Source organism: Entelurus aequoreus, linkage group LG20 (assembly GCF_033978785.1).
Source record: "Entelurus aequoreus isolate RoL-2023_Sb linkage group LG20, RoL_Eaeq_v1.1, whole genome shotgun sequence".
Classification (NCBI taxonomy): Eukaryota; Metazoa; Chordata; class Actinopteri; order Syngnathiformes; family Syngnathidae; genus Entelurus; species Entelurus aequoreus.
This window is the reverse complement of record NC_084750.1, coordinates 12095754-12116174: the sequence shown is the minus strand read 5'-3', so window position 1 is coordinate 12116174 and position 20421 is coordinate 12095754. Positions and strand designations below refer to the sequence as shown.

General features: G+C 37.6%; 1 protein-coding gene across 2 annotated transcripts in view; it reads right to left on the bottom strand.

Annotated features, from left to right (window-relative positions):
• Positions 1-14377: 14377 nt before the first annotated feature.
• LOC133635574 (protachykinin-like) overlaps positions 14378-20421 on the bottom strand; it is a 45330-nt gene continuing 39286 nt past the window's right edge. For both annotated transcript variants that reach the window (XM_062028790.1, XM_062028789.1), the window contains one exon: positions 14378-14508. In XM_062028790.1, coding sequence (XP_061884774.1) covers positions 14462-14508 — 47 coding nt within the window. In that variant the 3' untranslated portion in view covers positions 14378-14461. The remainder of the gene's footprint in view (positions 14509-20421) is intronic.

Below are 20421 nucleotides of genomic sequence, written 5' to 3'. Positions count from 1 at the left end.
ATTTACATTATCATAGGCTTGGAAGACATGAAAAGCAACAAAACAATGGTTTATTATTAGGCTATTTTTTGTTAAAGATAAGCACTTTAATATTGAACATTGAACAGTGCAACATGAACTTTGAAAAAAAATACAAAAATAAATACCCAAATGGAAAAAACTTCAAAGTGAAAATCTGTCCTTCTTCCCTTAACTTGATGAAAACACCATCAAGTTGTAACTTATGGTCTTTCTCACTTAATGCTCAGACTAAACAACTGAACCCCAATACAGGGCCAAAAATATGGACCAGGGGCCAGTAGAGGGCTGTATCCTTTCTTTTTTGGGCTTTGGGCTGCAGGCATAATCAACATGAATCAAGTTTAAATACAGATGGCAATATTCCTAACAGATAACCTACATCTTATATCCCCAGAATGCTGAAATTATTATTATTATTAATAATAATAATAATTATTATTATTATCATTGTTCTTATTATTATTATTGTTATTATTATCATTATTATTATTATTATTATTTTGTTAACCCACACAAAGTCACAATAACCTTATATCTAAAACTCTACTGTGAGAGGAATGTGATCCGCCGTAAACGTGCATTTTATTTTGAAGATTAACCCGGTGTTTTATTTTGTACATTACTTCCTGTCCCGCACGATCCACTCTGCTCTGTACGGACTTGATGTGCCGTGCTCAATTGATGCGCCGTGCTCAATTGATGCGCCGTATATGTATATATGTGTGTATATCATACTTGCCAACCCTCCCGTTTTTAGCGGGAGAATCCCGGTATTCAGCGCCTCTCCCGACAACCTCCCTTCTCCCGACAAACTCCCGGTATTCAGCCGGAGCTGGAGGCCACGCCCCCTCCAGCTCAATGCGGACCTGAGTGGGGACAGCCTGTTCTCACGTCCGCTTTCCCAGCAGCTTGCCTGCCCAATGACGTCATAACATCTACGGCTTTTAGAGAGTAGAGTGCACAACAAGGAGAGAGAGTTCTTGGTTTCTTATGTGGGTTTATTGTTAGGCAGTTTCATTAACGTCCTCCCAGCGCGGTAACAACACACAACAACAGCAGTCACGTTTAGTCTACCGTAAAGCAGTTCGTCTGCCGTAAACAGCAATGATGTGACACTCTTAAACAGGACAATACTGCCACCTACCGGATAGCCTGCAGAATACCGAAATTATACATATATGTATATATTTATGTGTGTATATATATGTATATATATATATATATACACACATTAGGGATGTCCGATAATGGCTTTTTGCCGATATCCGATATCCCGATATTGTCCAACTCTTTAATTACCGATACCGATATCAACCGATACCGATATATACAGTCGTGGAATTAACACATAATTATGCCTAATTTGGACAACCAGGTGTGGTGGAGATAATGTCCTTTTTTAAAAAAAATTATAAAATAAAATAAGATTAATTAATTAAAAACATTTTTTTAATAAAATAGAAAGTAAAACAATATAGAAACAGTTGCAAAGAAACTAGTAATTAATGAAAATGAGTAAATGAAGTGTTAAAGGTTAGTACTATTAGTGGAGCAGCAGCACGCACAATCATGTGTGCTTACGGACTGTATCCCTTGCAGACTGTATTGATATATATTGATATATAATGTAGGAAGCAGAATATTAATAACAGAAAGAAACAACCCTTTTGTGTGAATGAGTGTAAATGGGGGAGGGAGGTTTTTTGGGTTGGTGCACTAATTGTAAGTGTATTGGGTGTGTGTGTGTGTGTGTGTGTGTGTGTGTGTGTGTGTGTGTGTGTGTGTGTGTGTGTGTGTGTGTGTGTGTGTGTGTGTGTGTGTGTGTGTGTGTGTGTGTGTGTGTGTGTGTGTGTGTGTGTGTGTGTGTGTGTGTGTGTGTGTGTGTGTGTGTGTGTGTGTGTGTGTGTGTGTGTGTGTGTGTGTGTGTGTGTGTGTGTGTGTGTGTGTGTGTGTGTGTGTGTGTGTGTGTGTGTGTGTGTGTGTGTGTGTGTGTGTGTGTGTGTGTGTGTGTGTGTGTGTGTGTGTGTGTGTGTGTGTGTGTGTGTGTGTGTGTGTGTGTGTGTGTGTGTGTGTGTGTGTGTGTGTGTGTGTGTGTGTGTGTGTGGTCTAAAGGGAACACATACAAATTAGGATACATTTAGGCAATATAATATAACAGGATATATATAATGTTATATATAATATAAAATACTCTACAATGTGTTATAAAACAAATATACAAACAAATGTACGTGGACTATTAAAGCAATCCATTAGAGATGACTGGAGAATAAGCCCTGTTGATTTAGACGTGGTCTGTGTCGCCCTCTAGTGGTAGGATAGGGTAACTACTGTGTAACAAGAGGTATTAACAGGGCGAAAGTTGAGTTATATCGTCAAGTAGAAACATTGTTGCAAACAAACACTCGGTTAAGGCATTATAGACATGTTAGCATTAATAACCATGCTAGATTCGACGTATACTTACATTTTAGTCAGGAACGCACACGATGCTGTTTACACAATTACCCAAGAGCCCATATTACACAGAAACGCTACAAACAGGAAATGACGTCTCAGACTAGATCGCCAAATTAAGAGCACAGGAAATCTAACAACTCAAAACTGTCTCAGTCCAGTGGTTAAGACTGCTGACTAGGAATGAAAGGTACTGGGTTCAAATCCCACTCTGGTTGATGGTATTTTGTTCTACCTCATCATACTTTACTGAGTCAGGAGTCCTTGATTACATTTGTGTATGGAACACAATCTTATCTACACAAGACCGAGGATAGTCCAGTGGTTAAGACTGCTGACTAGGAATGAAAGGTACTGGGTTCAAACCCCACTCTGGTTGATGGTATTTTGTTCTACCTCATCATACTTTACTGAGTCAGGAGTCCTTGATTACATTTGTGTATGGAACACAATCTTATCTGCACAAGACTGAGGATAGTCCAGTGGTTAAGACTGCTGACTAGGAATGAAAGGTACTGGGTTCAAATCCCACTCTGGTTGATGATATTTTGTTCTACCTCATCATACTTTACTGCGCAAGGAGCCCTCCATTACATTTGTGTATGAAAAAAAAAACTCTCTCAGCAAGTACCTGGATAGTCCAGTGGTTAAGACTGTTGGCTCTGGTTGGAGGGTGCTGGGTTCGAATCCTGGTTGGGTTGATGTGTAATTTGCAAAACTGTCTGTAGGTGACATATATTGTGACTGTCACCTCTCCCATGTAATGTTAAAATAATTATGTAATTAACTTTTTTTTTTTTTATCCAATTACAATTAACCTATTTTATTTGTACCCAGGAGAGCTCATTGGTCAACGCTCTTTATTATTAACTTTACTCTTATTCCCACCCACCTCAGGAATTACACACACTCGCACACACTCATTCATTCTCACACACACACACTCACACACACACAGGTAACCCCTGAGGTGTCATCATTGACTATTTGACTATTTATTTTTGATTATTATTATATTTAGTGTTTACTTATTTTTCAACTATATGTTAGTCAAACAACTAGCACATAACATTACTCTGTGTGGGGGAGAAGAAACACCCCACAATGTATGTCGTTTTGACGCCATACAGCCAAATTACTGATTCCATGTATGGGGTTTGAACTCACTACCCCTGTATTAGGAGCCCACAGTGTTAACCATTGAACTATCCTGGGTCCCGTTAGGTTTGGTTTTCGCTCATATAAATAATGTGATCAGTGAACTATGATCGAGACGAAACAAAAATCTAGATCTTCCAAGTTATGGATTTGAACCCAGTAGTACTGCAAGAGAGGCAGCAGTCTTAACCATTGAGCTATCCCGGATACCTTAAAGGTTTGTTTTTCGCTCATATACAAATGTAATCAGTGAACTGTGATTGAGGCAAAACAAAAAACAAGATCTTCCAAATTATGGATTTGAACCCTATAGTACTGCGTGAGAGGTAGCAGTCTTAACCTTTGAGCTATCATGGGTCCTGTTAAGGTTTGGTTTTCGCTCATATACAAATGTAATCAGTGAACTATGATTGAGGCGAAACAAAAAATAAGATCTTCCAAGTTATGGATTTGAACACAGTAGTACTGCATTAGAGACAGCAGTCTTAACCATTGAGCTATCCTGGGTACTGTAAAGGTTTGTTTTTCGCTCATATACAAATGTAATCAGAATCTGGTAACAAATGAAGGAAGAATTAATTTCCCCAAAAAACAGGCGAAACAAAACAGCAGATGTTCCAAGTTATGGATTTGAACGCAGTAGCACTGCGTGAGAGGCAGCAGTCTTAACCATTGAGCTATCATGGGTCCTGTTAAGATTTGGTTTTCACTCATATACATATGTAATTAATGAACTATGATTGAGGCGAAACAAAAAACACAATGTTCCAAATTATGGATTTGAACACAGTAGTACTGTATGAGAGGCAGCAGTTTTAACCATTGAGCTATCATGGGGCCCGTTGAGGTTTGGTTTTCGCTCATATACAAATGTAATCAGTGAACTATGATCGAGGCGAAACAAAAAACAAGATCTTCCAAGTTATGGATTTGAACACAGTAGTACTGCCTGAGAGGCAGCAGTCTTAACCATTGAGCTATCCTGGGTCCCCTAAAGGTTGTTTTTCGCTCATATACAAATGTAATCAGTGAACTATGATTGAGGCAAAACAAAAAACAAAACCTTCCAAGTTATGGATTTGAACCCAGTATTACTGCATGAGAGGCAGTAGTCTTAACCATTGAGCTATTATGGGTCCCATTAAGGGTTGGTTTTCGCTCAAATACAAATGTAATCAGTGAACTATGATTGAGGCGAAACAAAAAACAAGATCTTCCAAGTTATGGATTTGAACCCAGTAGTACTTTGCGAGAGGCAGCAGTCTCAACCAACACAACAGTGAGAGTCCAGTCCATAGTGGGGCCAGCAGGAGACCATCCCGAGCGGAGACGGGTCAGCAGCGCAGAGATGTCCCCAACCGATGCACAGGTCGAGAGGTCCACCCCGGGTCCCGACTCTGGACAGCCAGTACTTCATCCATGGCCACCGGACTTGTGTCCCCCACCTCCACAAGGGAGAGGTGGGCAGAGGAGAAAAGAAAAGAAACGGCAGATCAACTGGTCTAAAAGGCGTCTATTTAAAGGCTAGTGTATACAAATGAGTTTTAAGATGAGACTTAAATGTTTCTACTGAGGTAGCATCTCTAACTGTTACCGGGAGGGCATTCCAGAGTACTGGAGCCCCAAAAGAAAACGCTCTATAGCCCGCAGACTTTTTTTTGGCTCTGGGAATCACTAATAAGCCGGAGTTCTTTGAACGCAGATTTCTTGCCGGGACATATGGTACAATACAATCAACAAGATAGGATGGAGCTAGACCGTGTAGTATTTTATATGTAAGTAGTAAAACCTTAATCATCATACTTTACTGAGTCAGGAGTCCTTGATTACATTTGTGTATGGAACTCAATCTTATCTACACAGGACTGAGGATAGTCCAGTGGTTAAGACTGCTGACTCGGAATGAAAGGTACTGGGTTCAAACCCCACTCTGGTTGATGGTATTTTGTTCTACCTCATCATACTTTACTGAGTCAGAAGTCCTTGATTACATTTGTGTATGGAACACAATCTAATCTGCACAAGACTGAGGATAGTCCAGTGGTTAAGACTGCTGACTAGGAGTGAAAGGTACTGGGTTCAAATCCCACTCTGGTTGCTGGTATTTTGTTCTACCTCATCATACTTTACTGCGCAAGGAGCCCTCGATTACATTTGTGTATGAAAAAAAAAACTCTCTCAGCAAGGACCTGGATAGTCCAGTGGTTAAGACTGCTTACTCGGAATGAAAGGTATGGGGTTCAAACCCCACTCCGGTTGATGGTATTTTGTTCTACCTCATCATACTTTACTGAGTCAGGAGTCCTTGATTACATTTGTGTATGGAACACAATCGTATCTACACAAGACCGAGGATAGTCCAGTGGTTAAGACTGCTGACTAGGAATGAGAAATACTGGGTTCAAATCCCACTCTGGTTGATGGTATTTTGTTCTACCTCATCATACTTTACTGCGCAAGGAGCCCTCGATTACATTTGTGTATGAAAAAAAAACCTCTCTCTGCAAGGACCTGGATAGTCCAGTGGTTAAGACTGTTCACTCTGGTTGGAGGGTGCTAGGTTCGAATCCTGGTTGGGTTGACATGTAATTTGCAAAACTGTCTGGAGGTGACATATATTGTGACTGTCACCTCTCCCATGTAATGTTAAAATAATTATTTAATTAACTTTTTTTTTTATCCAATTACAATTAACCTATTTTATTTGTACCCAGGAGAGCTCATTGGTCAACGCTCTTTATTATTAACTTTACTCTTATTCCCACCCACCTCAGGAATTACACACACTCGCACACACTCATTCATTCGCACACTCACACACACACACACACACAGGTAACCCCTGAGGTGTCATCATTGACTATTTGACTATTTATTTTTGATTATTATTATCTTTAGTGTTTACTTATTTTTCAACTATATGTTAGTCAAACAACTAGCACATAACATTACTCTGTGTGGGGGAGAAGAAACACCCCACAATGTATGTCGTTTTGACGCCATACAGCCAAATTACTGATTCCATGTATGGGGTTTGAACTCACTACCCCTGTATTAGGAGCCCACAGTGTTAACCATTGAGCTATCCTGGGTACCGTTAGGTTTGGTTTTCGCTCATATACAAATGTAATCAGTGAACTATGATTGAGGCGAAACAAAAAAGGAGATCTTCCAAGTTATGGATTTGAACACAGTGGTACTGCATGAGAGGCAGCAGTCTTAACCATTGAGCTATCCAGGGGCCCGTTAAGGTTTGGTTTTCGCTCATATACAAATGTAATCAGTGAACTATGATCGAGGCGAAACAAAAAACAAGACGTTCCACGCTTTGGATTTGAACCTAGTAGTACTTCGTGAGAGCCAGCAGTCTTAACCATTGAGCTATCATGGGTCCCATTACGATTTGGTTTTCGCTCATATACAAATGTAATCAGTGAACTATGATCGAGGTCGAAACAAAAAACAAGATCTTCCAAGTTATGGATTTGAACACAGTAGTACTGCATGCGTGGCAGCAGTCTTAACCATTGAGCTATCATGGGTACTGTTAAGGTTAGGTTTTCACTCATATACAAATGAAATTAGTGAACTATGATTGAGGCGAAACAAAAAATTTGAACACAGTAGTACTGCGTGAGAGGTAGCAGTCTTAACCATTGAGCTATCCTGGGTCCCATAAGGATTTGTTTTTCGCTCATATACAAATGTAATCAGTGAACTATGATCGAGGCGAAACAAAAAACAAGATGTTCCACACTTTGGATTTGAACCTAGTAGTACTTCGTGAGAGCCAGCAGTCTTAACCATTGAGCTATCATGGGTCACATTAAGATATGGTTTTCGCTCATATACAAATGTAATCAGTGAACTATGATTGAGGCGAAACAAAAAAGGAAATCTTCCAAGTTATGGATTTGAACAGAGTGGTACTGCATGAGAGGCAGCAGTCTTAACCATTGAGCTATCCAGGGGCCCGTTAAGGTTTGGTTTTCGCTCATATACAAATGTAATCAGTGAACTATGATCGAGGCGAAACAAAAAACAAGATGTTCCACGCTTTGGATTTGAACCTAGTAGTACTTCGTGAGAGCCAGCAGTCTTAACCATTGAGCTATCATGGGTCCCATTAAGATTTGGTTTTCGCTCATATACAAATGTAATCAGTGAACTATGATCGAGGTCGAAACAAAAAACAAGATCTTCCAAGTTATGGATTTGAACACAGTAGTACTGCATGCGTGGCAGCAGTCTTAACCATTGAGCTATCATGGGTACTGTTAAGGTTAGGTTTTCACTCATATACAAATGAAATTAGTGAACTATGATTGAGGCGAAACAAAACATTTGAACACAGTAGTACTGCGTGAGAGGTAGCAGTCTTAACCATTGAGCTATCCTGGGTCCCATAAGGATTTGTTTTTCGCTCATATACAAATGTAATCAGTGAACTATGATCGAGGCGAAACAAAAAACAAGATGTTCCACACTTTGGATTTGAACCTAGTAGTACTTCGTGAGAGCCAGCAGTCTTAACCATTGAGCTATCATGGGTCACATTAAGATTTGGTTTTCGCTCATATACAAATGTAATCAGTGAACTATGATTGAGGCGAAACAAAAAAGGAAATCTTCCAAGTTATGGATTTGAACACAGTGGTACTGCATGAGAGGCAGCAGTCTTAACCATTGAGCTATCCAGGGGCCCGTTAAGGTTTGGTTTTCGCTCATATACAAATGTAATCAGTGAACTATGATCGAGGCGAAACAAAAAACAAGATGTTCCACGCTTTGGATTTGAACCTAGTAGTACTTCGTGAGAGCCAGCAGTCTTAACCATTGAGCTATCATGGGTCCCATTAAGATTTGGTTTTCGCTCATATACAAATGTAATCAGTGAACTATGATCGAGGTCGAAACAAAAAACAAGATCTTCCAAGTTATGGATTTGAACACAGTAGTACTGCATGAGTGGCAGCAGTCTTAACCATTGAGCTATCATGGGTACTGTTAAGGTTAGGTTTTCACTCATATACAAATGTAATTAGTGAACTATGATTGAGGCGAAACAAAAAATTTGAACACAGTAGTACTGCGTGAGAGGTAGCAGTCTTAACCATTGAGCTATCCTGGGTCCCGTAAGGATTTGTTTTTCGCTCATATACAAATGTAATCAGTGAACTATGATCGAGGCGAAACAAAAACAAGATCTCCCAAGTTACGGATTTGAACCCAGTAGTACTGCATGAGAGGCAGTAGTCTTAACCATTGAGCTATCCTGGGTGACAATCTTTTCTTCACAAGACCCAGGATAGACCAGAGGTTAAGACTGCTGACTCGGCATGAAAGGTACTGGGTTCAAACTAGGGCTGGGCGATATATCGATATACGCGATATATGGCGGGTTTGTCTCTTTGCGATATGAATCGATACGGTACAAATTCTCAGTACCTGGGAATCGATACTGAGACTTAATGGTACCATAAATGTGTGTTAAAAAGGAATATATTGTTTTAAATTTGACATTCAACACTCAGCTTCTTACCCACGTACTGTCTCATTTGCAAGTACTGTACTGTATTATGTTTGCATGCAGTTGCAACTTCAAGACATTAGATGGCAGTAGTCTATAAGTTACGGTGTTTTGCCATCAAGTTAATTGTCCCAAACTATTCTTATGTCGAGCCCTACAAAGTGTTTATAGTGTAAGCATTGTACGTGTTTAATTGTGACGTGCATCTTAGTTGTAGTTTTCATGACCACTATGAGAAATCGAATGTAAATTAGCATTAAACTAGTACATTTAGGGAAAAAAAATCAAGCCTTACTGTACTTTTGAACACCTTCGTCTTGCTTTGTTGGCATGAAAAATGTAAACATTGCCTAGAGCAGGGGTGTGGAACACGGTTCCACTGAGGGCCACATGGCAGTTATGGCTGCCCTAACTGTATATCTTTTATATAAATATATATATATATATATTATATATATATATATTATACATACTATATATATATATTAGAGCTGCAACAACTAATCGATTAAAATCGATTATAAAAATAGTTGGCGATTAATTTAGTCATCGATTCGTTGGATCTATGCTCTGCGCATGCGCAGAGGCAATTTTTTTAATTTATTTAAAAATATATATATATTTTATTATTTTTAATAAACCTTTATTTATAAACTGCAACATTTACAAACAGCTGAGAAACAATAATCAAAATAAGTATGGTGCCAGTATGCTTTTTTACCCCAATAAAATACTGGAAAGGCTAGAAATGTAGTTTGTCTCTTTCCCCCGATTATTAATCGATTAATCGAAGTAATAATCGACAGATTAATCGATTACCAAATTAATCGTTAGTTGCAGCCCTAATATATATATATATATATATATATATATATATATATATATATATATATATATATATATATATATATATATATATATATATATATATATATATATATATATATATATATATATAATTTATTATAAATTTATAATAATTCACATCATGATATTATAAAATTAACTGCTGGGCATTTGATTATTATTAAAAATTATAATTGATTATAATTGAAAAATAATTGATTTTTCAGTTAAAAAAACAACAAAAAACTGGCAGCTGAGTCGCCACAACTTGACCGTAACATTTACGATGTTTTTTTTTTTTTTACAGCATATTACTGTAAATGGAAAAACGGTACTATACTTTTTTTTTGACTGTAAAATCCTGGCAACTGAGCTGCCAGTTTTTGTTTTTTTTTGACTGTAAAATCTATAGTCATTTCTACAGTGTACAATTTGATGAATAACTTGCTTTCAAACATATATTTAGTGTTCTCGTGAGACGTGTAGAAACGCCAACTCAACACCAAGCCAAGCCGGAGTCAATGAAGAGAACGTCGTTGTAAGCTTGACTATTTACTTTTGACAATTCTTCATAGACAAGATGGTGAAAAACTGAAAAGAACAAAGAGACACTAACACACTTATTGTTACACTTACTGCCTCTGCACATATTTGTCTACTATGACATATGACAATGTAACCGTAATGTCCCAAAATGTCCAGCAGAGGGAGACTCCCGTCTGCCTGAATGACTTGCATTGTATCCAATTCGACAATTATATTCAACATATCGGCACTATTACACTTTTTTAACGTATCTGACATGTTGTTCACTTATTAAAGACAACTTACGGCATTGCTTCTTCGCCGCTTTGTGTAGGATAGCAACAGAAATGACTACTTTAGACCGCGACATGTATGACTTGCTTTAGAACGAAAACAGGTGTTGTACCGAAATCTGTTACCCATCGGAATTTGTAACTCCAGGGGGCGATGTTTCCATGGCGTTTGTTTGATGGTTAAACGGCAAGCCCAAGGAGGAGGAGAAGAAGAACGCTTGCGTAAATGGCGTAAACTATCCTTAATGCTGAAACGTCAGTTGTCAGAATTTCAGCATTAATAAATTACACATATTCTGGAAATCAATGACTTACTTTCATTATAGTATGAGTCCATTGTATCAGCTGTTGTGTGTAATTTATTAATGCTGAAATTCTGACAACTGACGTTTCAGCATTAAGGATCGTTAACGCCATTTACGCAAGCGTTCTTCTCCTCCTCCTCCTTGGGCTTGCCGTTTAACTATCAAACAAACGCCAGGGAACATCGCCCCCTGGAGTTACAGATGTCGGTACAACACCGGAAGTCAACCAACCGGAAGTAATTTAGAGGAAGTGACATCATCGATTATAGCATACACAATAAATATAAACAACTTTAGCTCCAAATTAAAGCATTGCAGTCACTAATACAACAATATTATCAAGTAATTATGTTAAAGAATATTAACAATTGACTTCAGGACAACACAATATATTTACTTTGTTTTCATTTTAAAAAGTTTGAAACGAATGATAGTATTTGTTGCATTATTAGATAATAAAGTTTAAAATATACTCAATAGCATGCAATACATGTATTTCTGTCAGTCACAATGAAAATATTACATTTATTAAATGATAAAATGCTCTATTGACTCGTATTATTTCCGGGCTTTCGTGGGCCAGATTTGGCCCCCGGGGCCTTGAGTTTGACACCTGTGGCCTAGAGGCAGTTCTATTGAGTGTCAATGTGTGTTCATTCATTCATTCATCTTTCATTCATTCATTTTATTCATCATTCATTCATGCAGTTGTTCATTCATTCATTCAACTTTAATTCATTCATTCATAATTTTTTATTCATCCATTCATTTATGCAGTCTTTAATTCATTAATCTTTAATTCATGCATTCAGCCACGCATTCATTCATTCATCCATTCATTTTTTTATTTATTCATCCATTCATTAATGTATTCATTTTTATTCATTCATTAATGCATTCATTTTTATTCATTCATGCAGTCATTCGTGCCTTAATCTTTCATTCATGCATCCATTCATCTTTCATTCATTTTTATTCAATCCCCCATTCATGCATTCGTTTTTCATTTATTCATTTTTTATTCATTCATGCAGTCATTAATTAATCTTTCATTCATTACTTCATCTTTCATTCAGTCATTCATCTCTGTCATTCATTCATTTTTATTCATTCATCATTCATTCATGCATTCATTTTTATTATTTCATTTGTATTCACTCATTCATTCATGCATGCATTCATTCATTCATCTTTTATTCGTTCAATTATCATTAATGCTTTATTCATTCATTTATCCATCCATCGTTAATGCATTTATCCTCCATTCATTTGTTCATTCATTCATTCATTTAATGCTTCATTAATTTATTCATGTATCATTCATGTATTAGTCTTTCATTCATTCATTCATTTGTTCATTTACCATCCATTCTTTCATCTATCTTTCATTCATGCATTTATTAATTTATTCGTGCATTCATGATTAATTTATTCATGCATTCATGCATAATAGACTGTATTTATATTATTCACATGTAAATAATGCTGTATAATAGACTGTATTTATATTATTCACACGTGAATAATGCTGTATAATAGACTGTATTTATATTATTCACATGTGAATAATGCTGTATAATAGACTGTATTTATATTATTCACATGTGAATAATGCTGCATAATAGACTGTATTTATATTATTCACATGTGAATAATGCTGTATAATAGACTGTATTTATATTATTCACATGTGAATAATGCTGTATAATAGACTGTATTTATATTATTCACATGTGAATCATGCTGTATAATAGACTGTATTTATATTATTCACATGTGAATAATGCTGTATAATAGACTGTATTTATATTATTCACACGTGAATCATGCTGTATAATAGACTGTATTTATATTATTCACATGTAAATAATGCTGTATAATAGACTGTATTTATATTATTCACACGTGAATCATGCTGTATAATAGACTGTATTTATATTATTCACATGTGAATAATGCTGTATAATAGACTGTATTTATATTATTCACACGTGAATAATGCTGTATAATAGACTGTATTTATATTATTCACAAGTAAATAATGCTGTATAATAGACTGTATTTATATTATTCACATGTAAATAATGCTGTATAATAGACTGTATTTATATTATTCACATGTGAATAATGCTGTATAATAGACTGTATTTATATTATTCACATGTGAATAATGCTGCATAATAGACTGTATTTATATTATTCACACGTGAATAATGCTGTATAATAGACTGTATTTATATTATTCACAAGTAAATAATGCTGTATAATAGACTGTATTTATATTATTCACATGTAAATAATGCTGTATAATAGACTGTATTTATATTATTCACATGTGAATAATGCTGTATAATAGACTGTATTTATATTATTCACATGTGAATAATGCTGCATAATAGACTGTATTTATATTATTCACACGTGAATAATGCTGTATAATAGACTGTATTTATATTATTCACAAGTAAATAATGCTGTATAATAGACTGTATTTATATTATTCACATGTAAATAATGCTGTATAATAGACTGTATTTATATTATTCACATGTGAATAATGCTGTATAATAGACTGTATTTATATTATTCACACGTGAATAATGCTGTATAATAGACTGTATTTATATTATTCACATGTGAATAATGCTGTATAATAGACTGTATTTATATTATTCACAAGTAAATAATGCTGTATAATGGACTGTATTTATATTATTCACACGTGAATAATGCTGTATAATAGACTGTATTTATATTATTCACATGTAAATAATGCTGTATAATAGACTGTATTTATATTATTCACATGTGAATAATGCTGTATAATAGACTGTATTTATATTATTCACACGTGAATAATGCTGTATAATAGATTGTATTTATATTATTCACATGTGAATAATGCTGTATAATAGACTGTATTTATATTATTCACATGTGAATAATGCTGTATAATTGACTGTATTTATATTATTCACATGTAAAAAAATACCTGAGTGTTTATTGTCTATTGTGAGCGAACTGTGGTGCTGAATTTCCCCCAGGGATCAATAAAGTACTTTCTATTTTACTCTATTTCATTCTATTACCGGCTGAGTCTGCTCCGAGTGCTTGTTTCCCCGCCGAGTGCTTGTTTCCCCGCCAAGTGCTGCCCCTGTGCGACAAAGGTTTCCCCCACTCGCCACCGATGGAAGAGAAATAATAAACACCGCACGTGTTGACTTGCACACTTTGACGAGTCCAAGGTTTAAACACAAGATTTTATTGGACAAACAGCAAAAAAAAACCAACACTTTTCACAGGTGAGGAATGTCAAGGTGACGACTTCAGCGGCGAGCGTGGTACGTTTGTTCCGCGCTCCAATCGTAGGAACCTGCGACACATGGAGAGGAAAACACTGAGAAACCTCATTTTTTTTTTGCAAATAATCATGAACTTAGAATTGAATGGCAGCAACACATTGCAAAAAAAGGCATTTTTACCACTGTGTTACATGGCCTTTCCTTTTAACAACACTCCGTAAAGGTGTGGGAACTGAGGAGACACATTTTTGAAGTGGAATTCTTTCCCGTTCTTGCTTGACGTACAGCTTAAGTTGTTCAACAGTCTCCCTTCTCATACTTTAGCCTTCACACATTTTCAATGGGAGACAGGTCTGGCGTTGTCTTGCTGAAATAAGCAGGGGCGTCCATGGTAACGTTGCTTGGATGGCAACAAAATCTGTATGTACCTTTCAGCATAAATGGTGCCTTCACAGATGTGTAAGTTACCCATGTCTTGGGCACTAATACACCCTGTTAGAATAATTGTAAGTGTAGTGGATTGTCCAGAGCTTAAACAGCAACAAAAGTGAATTTAGTACAAAAAGTTTATTTACCCATTATCAAGTCAGATTGAGCTGTCCATGCAGACACACAACCGTCCTCCGGAGGACACACAAAAAGCAATCTCTCTCGAGTCCCGGTCTCCTGCCATTTTTATCCGTCTCTTCGTGCGTCATTGTTTTTCCTCGTGCGTCACTCTTGTGGTCTTGTTTTTGCAGCATCCTTGGATCCCTTAATCATACTTAAACAATCAAAACATTCTGTAGACAGGTCCATGAAATAGTTCAAAAAGAGTTCGTCTGGAAATTGGGCAGATCCTGTTTGAAGTCTTTGGGCCAGAACAACATCCTTCTGTTGATTACCATTCATGTAATGCTTTTGGCGGACCCCAGATCCAGGCTAAAGACCAGAGGGGACAGAGCCTTTTCCGTCGCCGCCCCTAAGCTCTGGAACAGCCTTCCCCTCCACATTAGGTCAGCCCGGAGCCTGGGGGTCTTCAAAACCCTCCTTAAGACCTACCTCTTCTCATTGGCCTTTGACCCGAGCTGAGTCCGCCCACTAGGCCACCATTTCTAGTGTCCCCCCCCCCCACCCCTTCGCTTTAGTTGTATTTTTCAATTTGTCGCACTTTTATTAGAGTCCGCTAGTACCCTGTACAAAGGACTCCCACCTTTGTACAGGTACAAAGGAACCTATTGTTATTGTAAGGTTTTATTATTATTATACAGACCCCACAAAAAACTCTAATTTGACCCACTTAACATGCTTCAAAACTCACCAAATTTGACACACACATCAGGACCTGCGAAAATTGCCATCCAATAAAAAAACCTAACCCCAAAAATCAAAATTGCGCTTTGGGGCCCCCTAGGAAAAAAACAAAAACAAACTGCCTGTAACTCACACTAGGAAGGTCGTAGAGACATGACACAAAAACCTGTATGTAGGTCTCACTTAGACCTACAATTCATAATTTCCCATCCTCGGGCAAAAACCAACAGGAAGTTGGCAATTTCCCCTTCAACACAAAAAATGACTAAAAACACAAATGTTTGCCTCTTTGAGCTGTAATTTGACCCCCTTAAAATACTTTAAAACTCACCAAAATTTTTACACACATTGGGACTGGTGGAAATTGCGATCTAAAAAAAAACCGAACCCCAAAACTCAAAATTGCGCCCTAGCGCAATTTTTGAATAAAACCGAGACAAAACTGCTTCTCAGAGGAAAACTGCTTGTAACTTCCGGTAGTAACGTTTTAGAGACATGAATCAAAAACCTCTACGTAGGTCTCACTTAGACCTACATTTCATAGATTGAAATCTTCAGCAAAAATCAACAGGAAGTTTGATATCCCTCCTTCAAAACAACATTTTTGTTACAACCGGTCACCAAACATCAAACGTTATCTCCTCTGAGCGCGTTTGTCGTTTCAGAAAAAAACAAAAACAAACTGCCTGTAACTCCCACTAGGAAGGTCGTAGAGACATGAAACAAAAACCTGTATGTAGGTCAGACTTAGACCTACATTTCATAATTTTACATCCTCGGGCAAAAACCAACAGGAAGTTGGCAATTTCCCCTTCAAGACAAAATTGTACTAAAAAAACTAATTTTTGCCTCTTTGAGCTGTAATTTGACCCTCTTAAAATACTTCAAAACTCACCAAACTTCTCACACACATCGGGACTGCTAGAAATTGCGATCTAAAAAAATAACCGAACCCCGAAGCTCAAATTTGCGCTCTAGCGCAATTTTTGAATAAAACCGAGAAAAACAGCTTTTTAGAGGAAAACTCAGACAAAACTGCTTGTAACTTCCGATAGGAACGTCTTAGAGACATGAAACAAATACCTCTATGTAGGTCTCACCTAGACCTACATTTCATAGATTGACATCCTTCAGCAAAAATCAACAGGAAGTTTGCTATTCCTCCTTCAAAACAACATTTTTGTTACAACCGGTCACCAAACATCCTCGGGCAAAAACCAACAGGAAGTTGGCAATTTCCCCTTCAAGACAAAATTGTACTAAAAAAACTCATTTTTGCCTCTTTGAGCTGTAATTTGACCCTCTTAAAATACTTCAAAACTCACCAAACTTCTCACACACATCGGGACTGCTAGAAATTGCGATCTAAAAAAATAACCGAACCCCGAAGCTCAAATTTGCGCTCTAGCGCAATTTTTGAATAAAACCGAGAAAAACGGCTTTTTAGAGGAAAACTCAGACAAAACGGCTTGTAACTTCCGATAGGAACGTCTTAGAGACATGAAACAAATACCTCTATGTAGGTCTCACCTAGACCTACATTTCATAGATTGACATCCTTCAGCAAAAATCAACAGGAAGTTTGCTATTCCTCCTTCAAAACAACATTTTTGTTACAACCGGTCACCAAACATCCTCGGGCAAAAACCAACAGGAAGTTGGCAATTTCCCCTTCAAGACAAAATTGTACTAAAAAAACTAATTTTTGCCTCTTTGAGCTGTAATTTGACCCCCTTAAAATACTTCAAAACTCACCAAACTTCTCACACACATCGGGACTGGTGGAAATTGCGATCTAAAAAAAAACCGAACCCCAAAACTCAAAATTGTGCTCTACATAATTTTTGAAAAAAACAGAGAAAAAAACTGTTCCTCAGAGGAAAACTCAGACAAAACTGCTTGTAACTTCCGGTAGGAACGTCTTAGAGACATGAAACAAATACCTATATGTAGGTCTCACCTAGACCTACATTTCATAGATTGACATCCTTCAGCAAAAATCAACAGGAAGTTTGCTATTCCTCCTTCAAAACAACATTTTTGTTACAACCGGTCACCAAACATCAAACGTTGTCTCCTCTGAGCGCGTTTGTCGTTTCGGGAAAAAACAAAAACAAACTGCCTGTAACTCCCACTAGGAAGGTCGTAGAGACATGAAACAAAAACCTGTATGTAGGTCAGACTTAGACCTACATTCCATAATTTTACATCCTCGGGCAAAAACCAACAGGAAGTTGGCAATTTCCCCTTCAAGACAAAATTGTACTAAAAAAACTCATTTTTGCCTCTTTGAGCTGTAATTTGACCCCCTTAAAATACTTCAAAACTCACCAAACTTCTCACACACATCAGGACTGCTAGAAATTGCGATCTAAAAAAATAACCGAACAAACTGCTCAAATTTGCGCTCTAGCGCAATTTTTGAATAAAACCGAGAAAAACGGCTTTTTAGAGGAAACTCAGACAAAACTGCTTGTAACTTCCGATAGGAACGTCTTAGAGACATGAAACAAATACCTCTATGTAGGTCTCACCTAGACCTACATTTCATAGATTGACATCCTTCAGCAAAAATCAACAGGAAGTTTGCTATTCCTCCTTCAAAACAACATTTTTGTTACAACCGGTCACCAAACATCCTCGGGCAAAAACCAACAGGAAGTTGGCAATTTCCCCTTCAAGACAAAATTGTACTAAAAAAACTCATTTTTGCCTCTTTGAGCTGTAATTTGACCCTCTTAAAATACTTCAAAACTCACCAAACTTCTCAAACACATCGGGACTGCTGGAAATTGCGATCTAAAAAAAAACCGAACCCCAAAACTCAAAATTGTGCTCTACATAATTTTTTGAAAAAAACAGAGAAAAAAACTGTTCCTCAGAGGAAAACTCAGACAAAACTGCTTGTAACTTCCGGTAGGAACGTCTTAGAGACATGAAACAAATACCTATATGTAGGTCTCACCTAGACCTACATTTCATAGATTGACATCCTTCAGCAAAAATCAACAGGAAGTTTGCTATTCCTCCTTCAAAACAAAATTTTTGTTACAACCGGTCACAATCTAAAAAGTTGTTGAAAATGTGCTATATAAATAAAGTTGACTTGACTTGACTTAATATTCACTTTTGTCCCACACCCGGTTCGTTCAATGGCACAGAATAGAAGAGGAATTAATGGAGCGTACGTTCTTGACGGACATGAAGTATAGGTCAAAGGTCAGAAATTCTACTACATAAGTTATCACCAAAAAAACTTTGCGTTACGTTGAGTTGTGTCGGGTGAGAAGACAAAAGCTGTCTTTGAAACCTACCAAGAAGAATGCTCGTAAAACTCCACCGCGTAAGGGGGAGAGCCACATGAATGGTCATCAACAGAAGGATGTTGTTCTGGCCCAAAGACTTCAAACAGGCATCTGCCCAATTTCCAGACGAACTCTTTTTGAACTATTTTATGGACCTTAAAGTTAAAGTTAAAGTACCAATGATTGTCACACACACACACTAGGTGTGGTGAAATTTGTCCTCCGCATTTGACCCATCCCCTTGTTCACCGCCTGGGAGGTGAGGGGAGCAGTGAGCAGCAGCGGTGCCGCGCCCGGGAATCATTTTTTTGGTGATTTAACCCCCAATTCCAACCCTATATGCTGAGTGCCAAGCAGAACTATTTTACCAACTCTTTTTGAACGGACCCTTTTCTGTGAATTGTTTACGACCTTTTCGGTGAACTTTTTGCGAGCTTTTGTCGGTCGGGGAGGGTCCAAAAGTAAAAGAAGGAGGCATACAATCTTTTGGCAGAGCGTTCTGAGATACTGTACAAGAGTACCGTGTGTCCAGGCGTGTCTCCTCAATTGAGTCCAAAAATTGAATTCTGTCTCTGTTTAATTCTTTGCCTCTTGTCTTGTTTAATAGATGTCATCAATGTTTGAACCTGACACCCCCCCCCCATACCGTCACGGATGCTGGCTTTTCCTTGACGTCCACAGTTTCCAAAAAACAATTTGAAATGTGGACTCGTCCGACCACAGAACACTTTTCCACTTTGCGTCAGCCGGCGGCGTTTCTGGGTGTTGTAGATAAAATGGCTTTGGCTTTGCATAGGAGAGTTTTAACTTGCACTTACGGATAGTAGCGACCAACTGTAGTTACTGACAGTGGGTTTCTGAAGTGGTCCGTGTGGTGATATCCTTTACACACCAATGTCGCTTTTTGACCGCCTGAGGGATCCAAGGTGTGTAATATCGTGGCTTACCTGCAGTGATTTCTCCAGATTCTCCGAACCTTTTTGATGATATTACGGCGCGTAGACGGTGAAATCCCTCAATTCCTTGCAATAGCTGGTTGATAAATGTTGTCGTTGAACAATTTGCTCAGGCATTTGTGGACAAAGCGGCGACCTTCGCCCCCGTCCTTGTTTGTGAACGACTGAAGCTGCTTTTACACCCAATCATGGCACCCACCTGTTCCCAATTAGCCCGTCCACCTGTGGGATGTTCCGAATAAGTCTTTGATGAGCATTCCTCGACTTTATCCGTCTTTTTTGCCACCTGTGCCAGCTTTTTTGGAACATGTCGCAGGCATCAAATTCCAAATGAGCTAATATTTGCAAAAAATAACTTAAGGACTTTATATATCTTGTCTTTGCAGTCTATTCAATTGAATATAAGTTGAAAAGGATTTGTTGTGTTCTC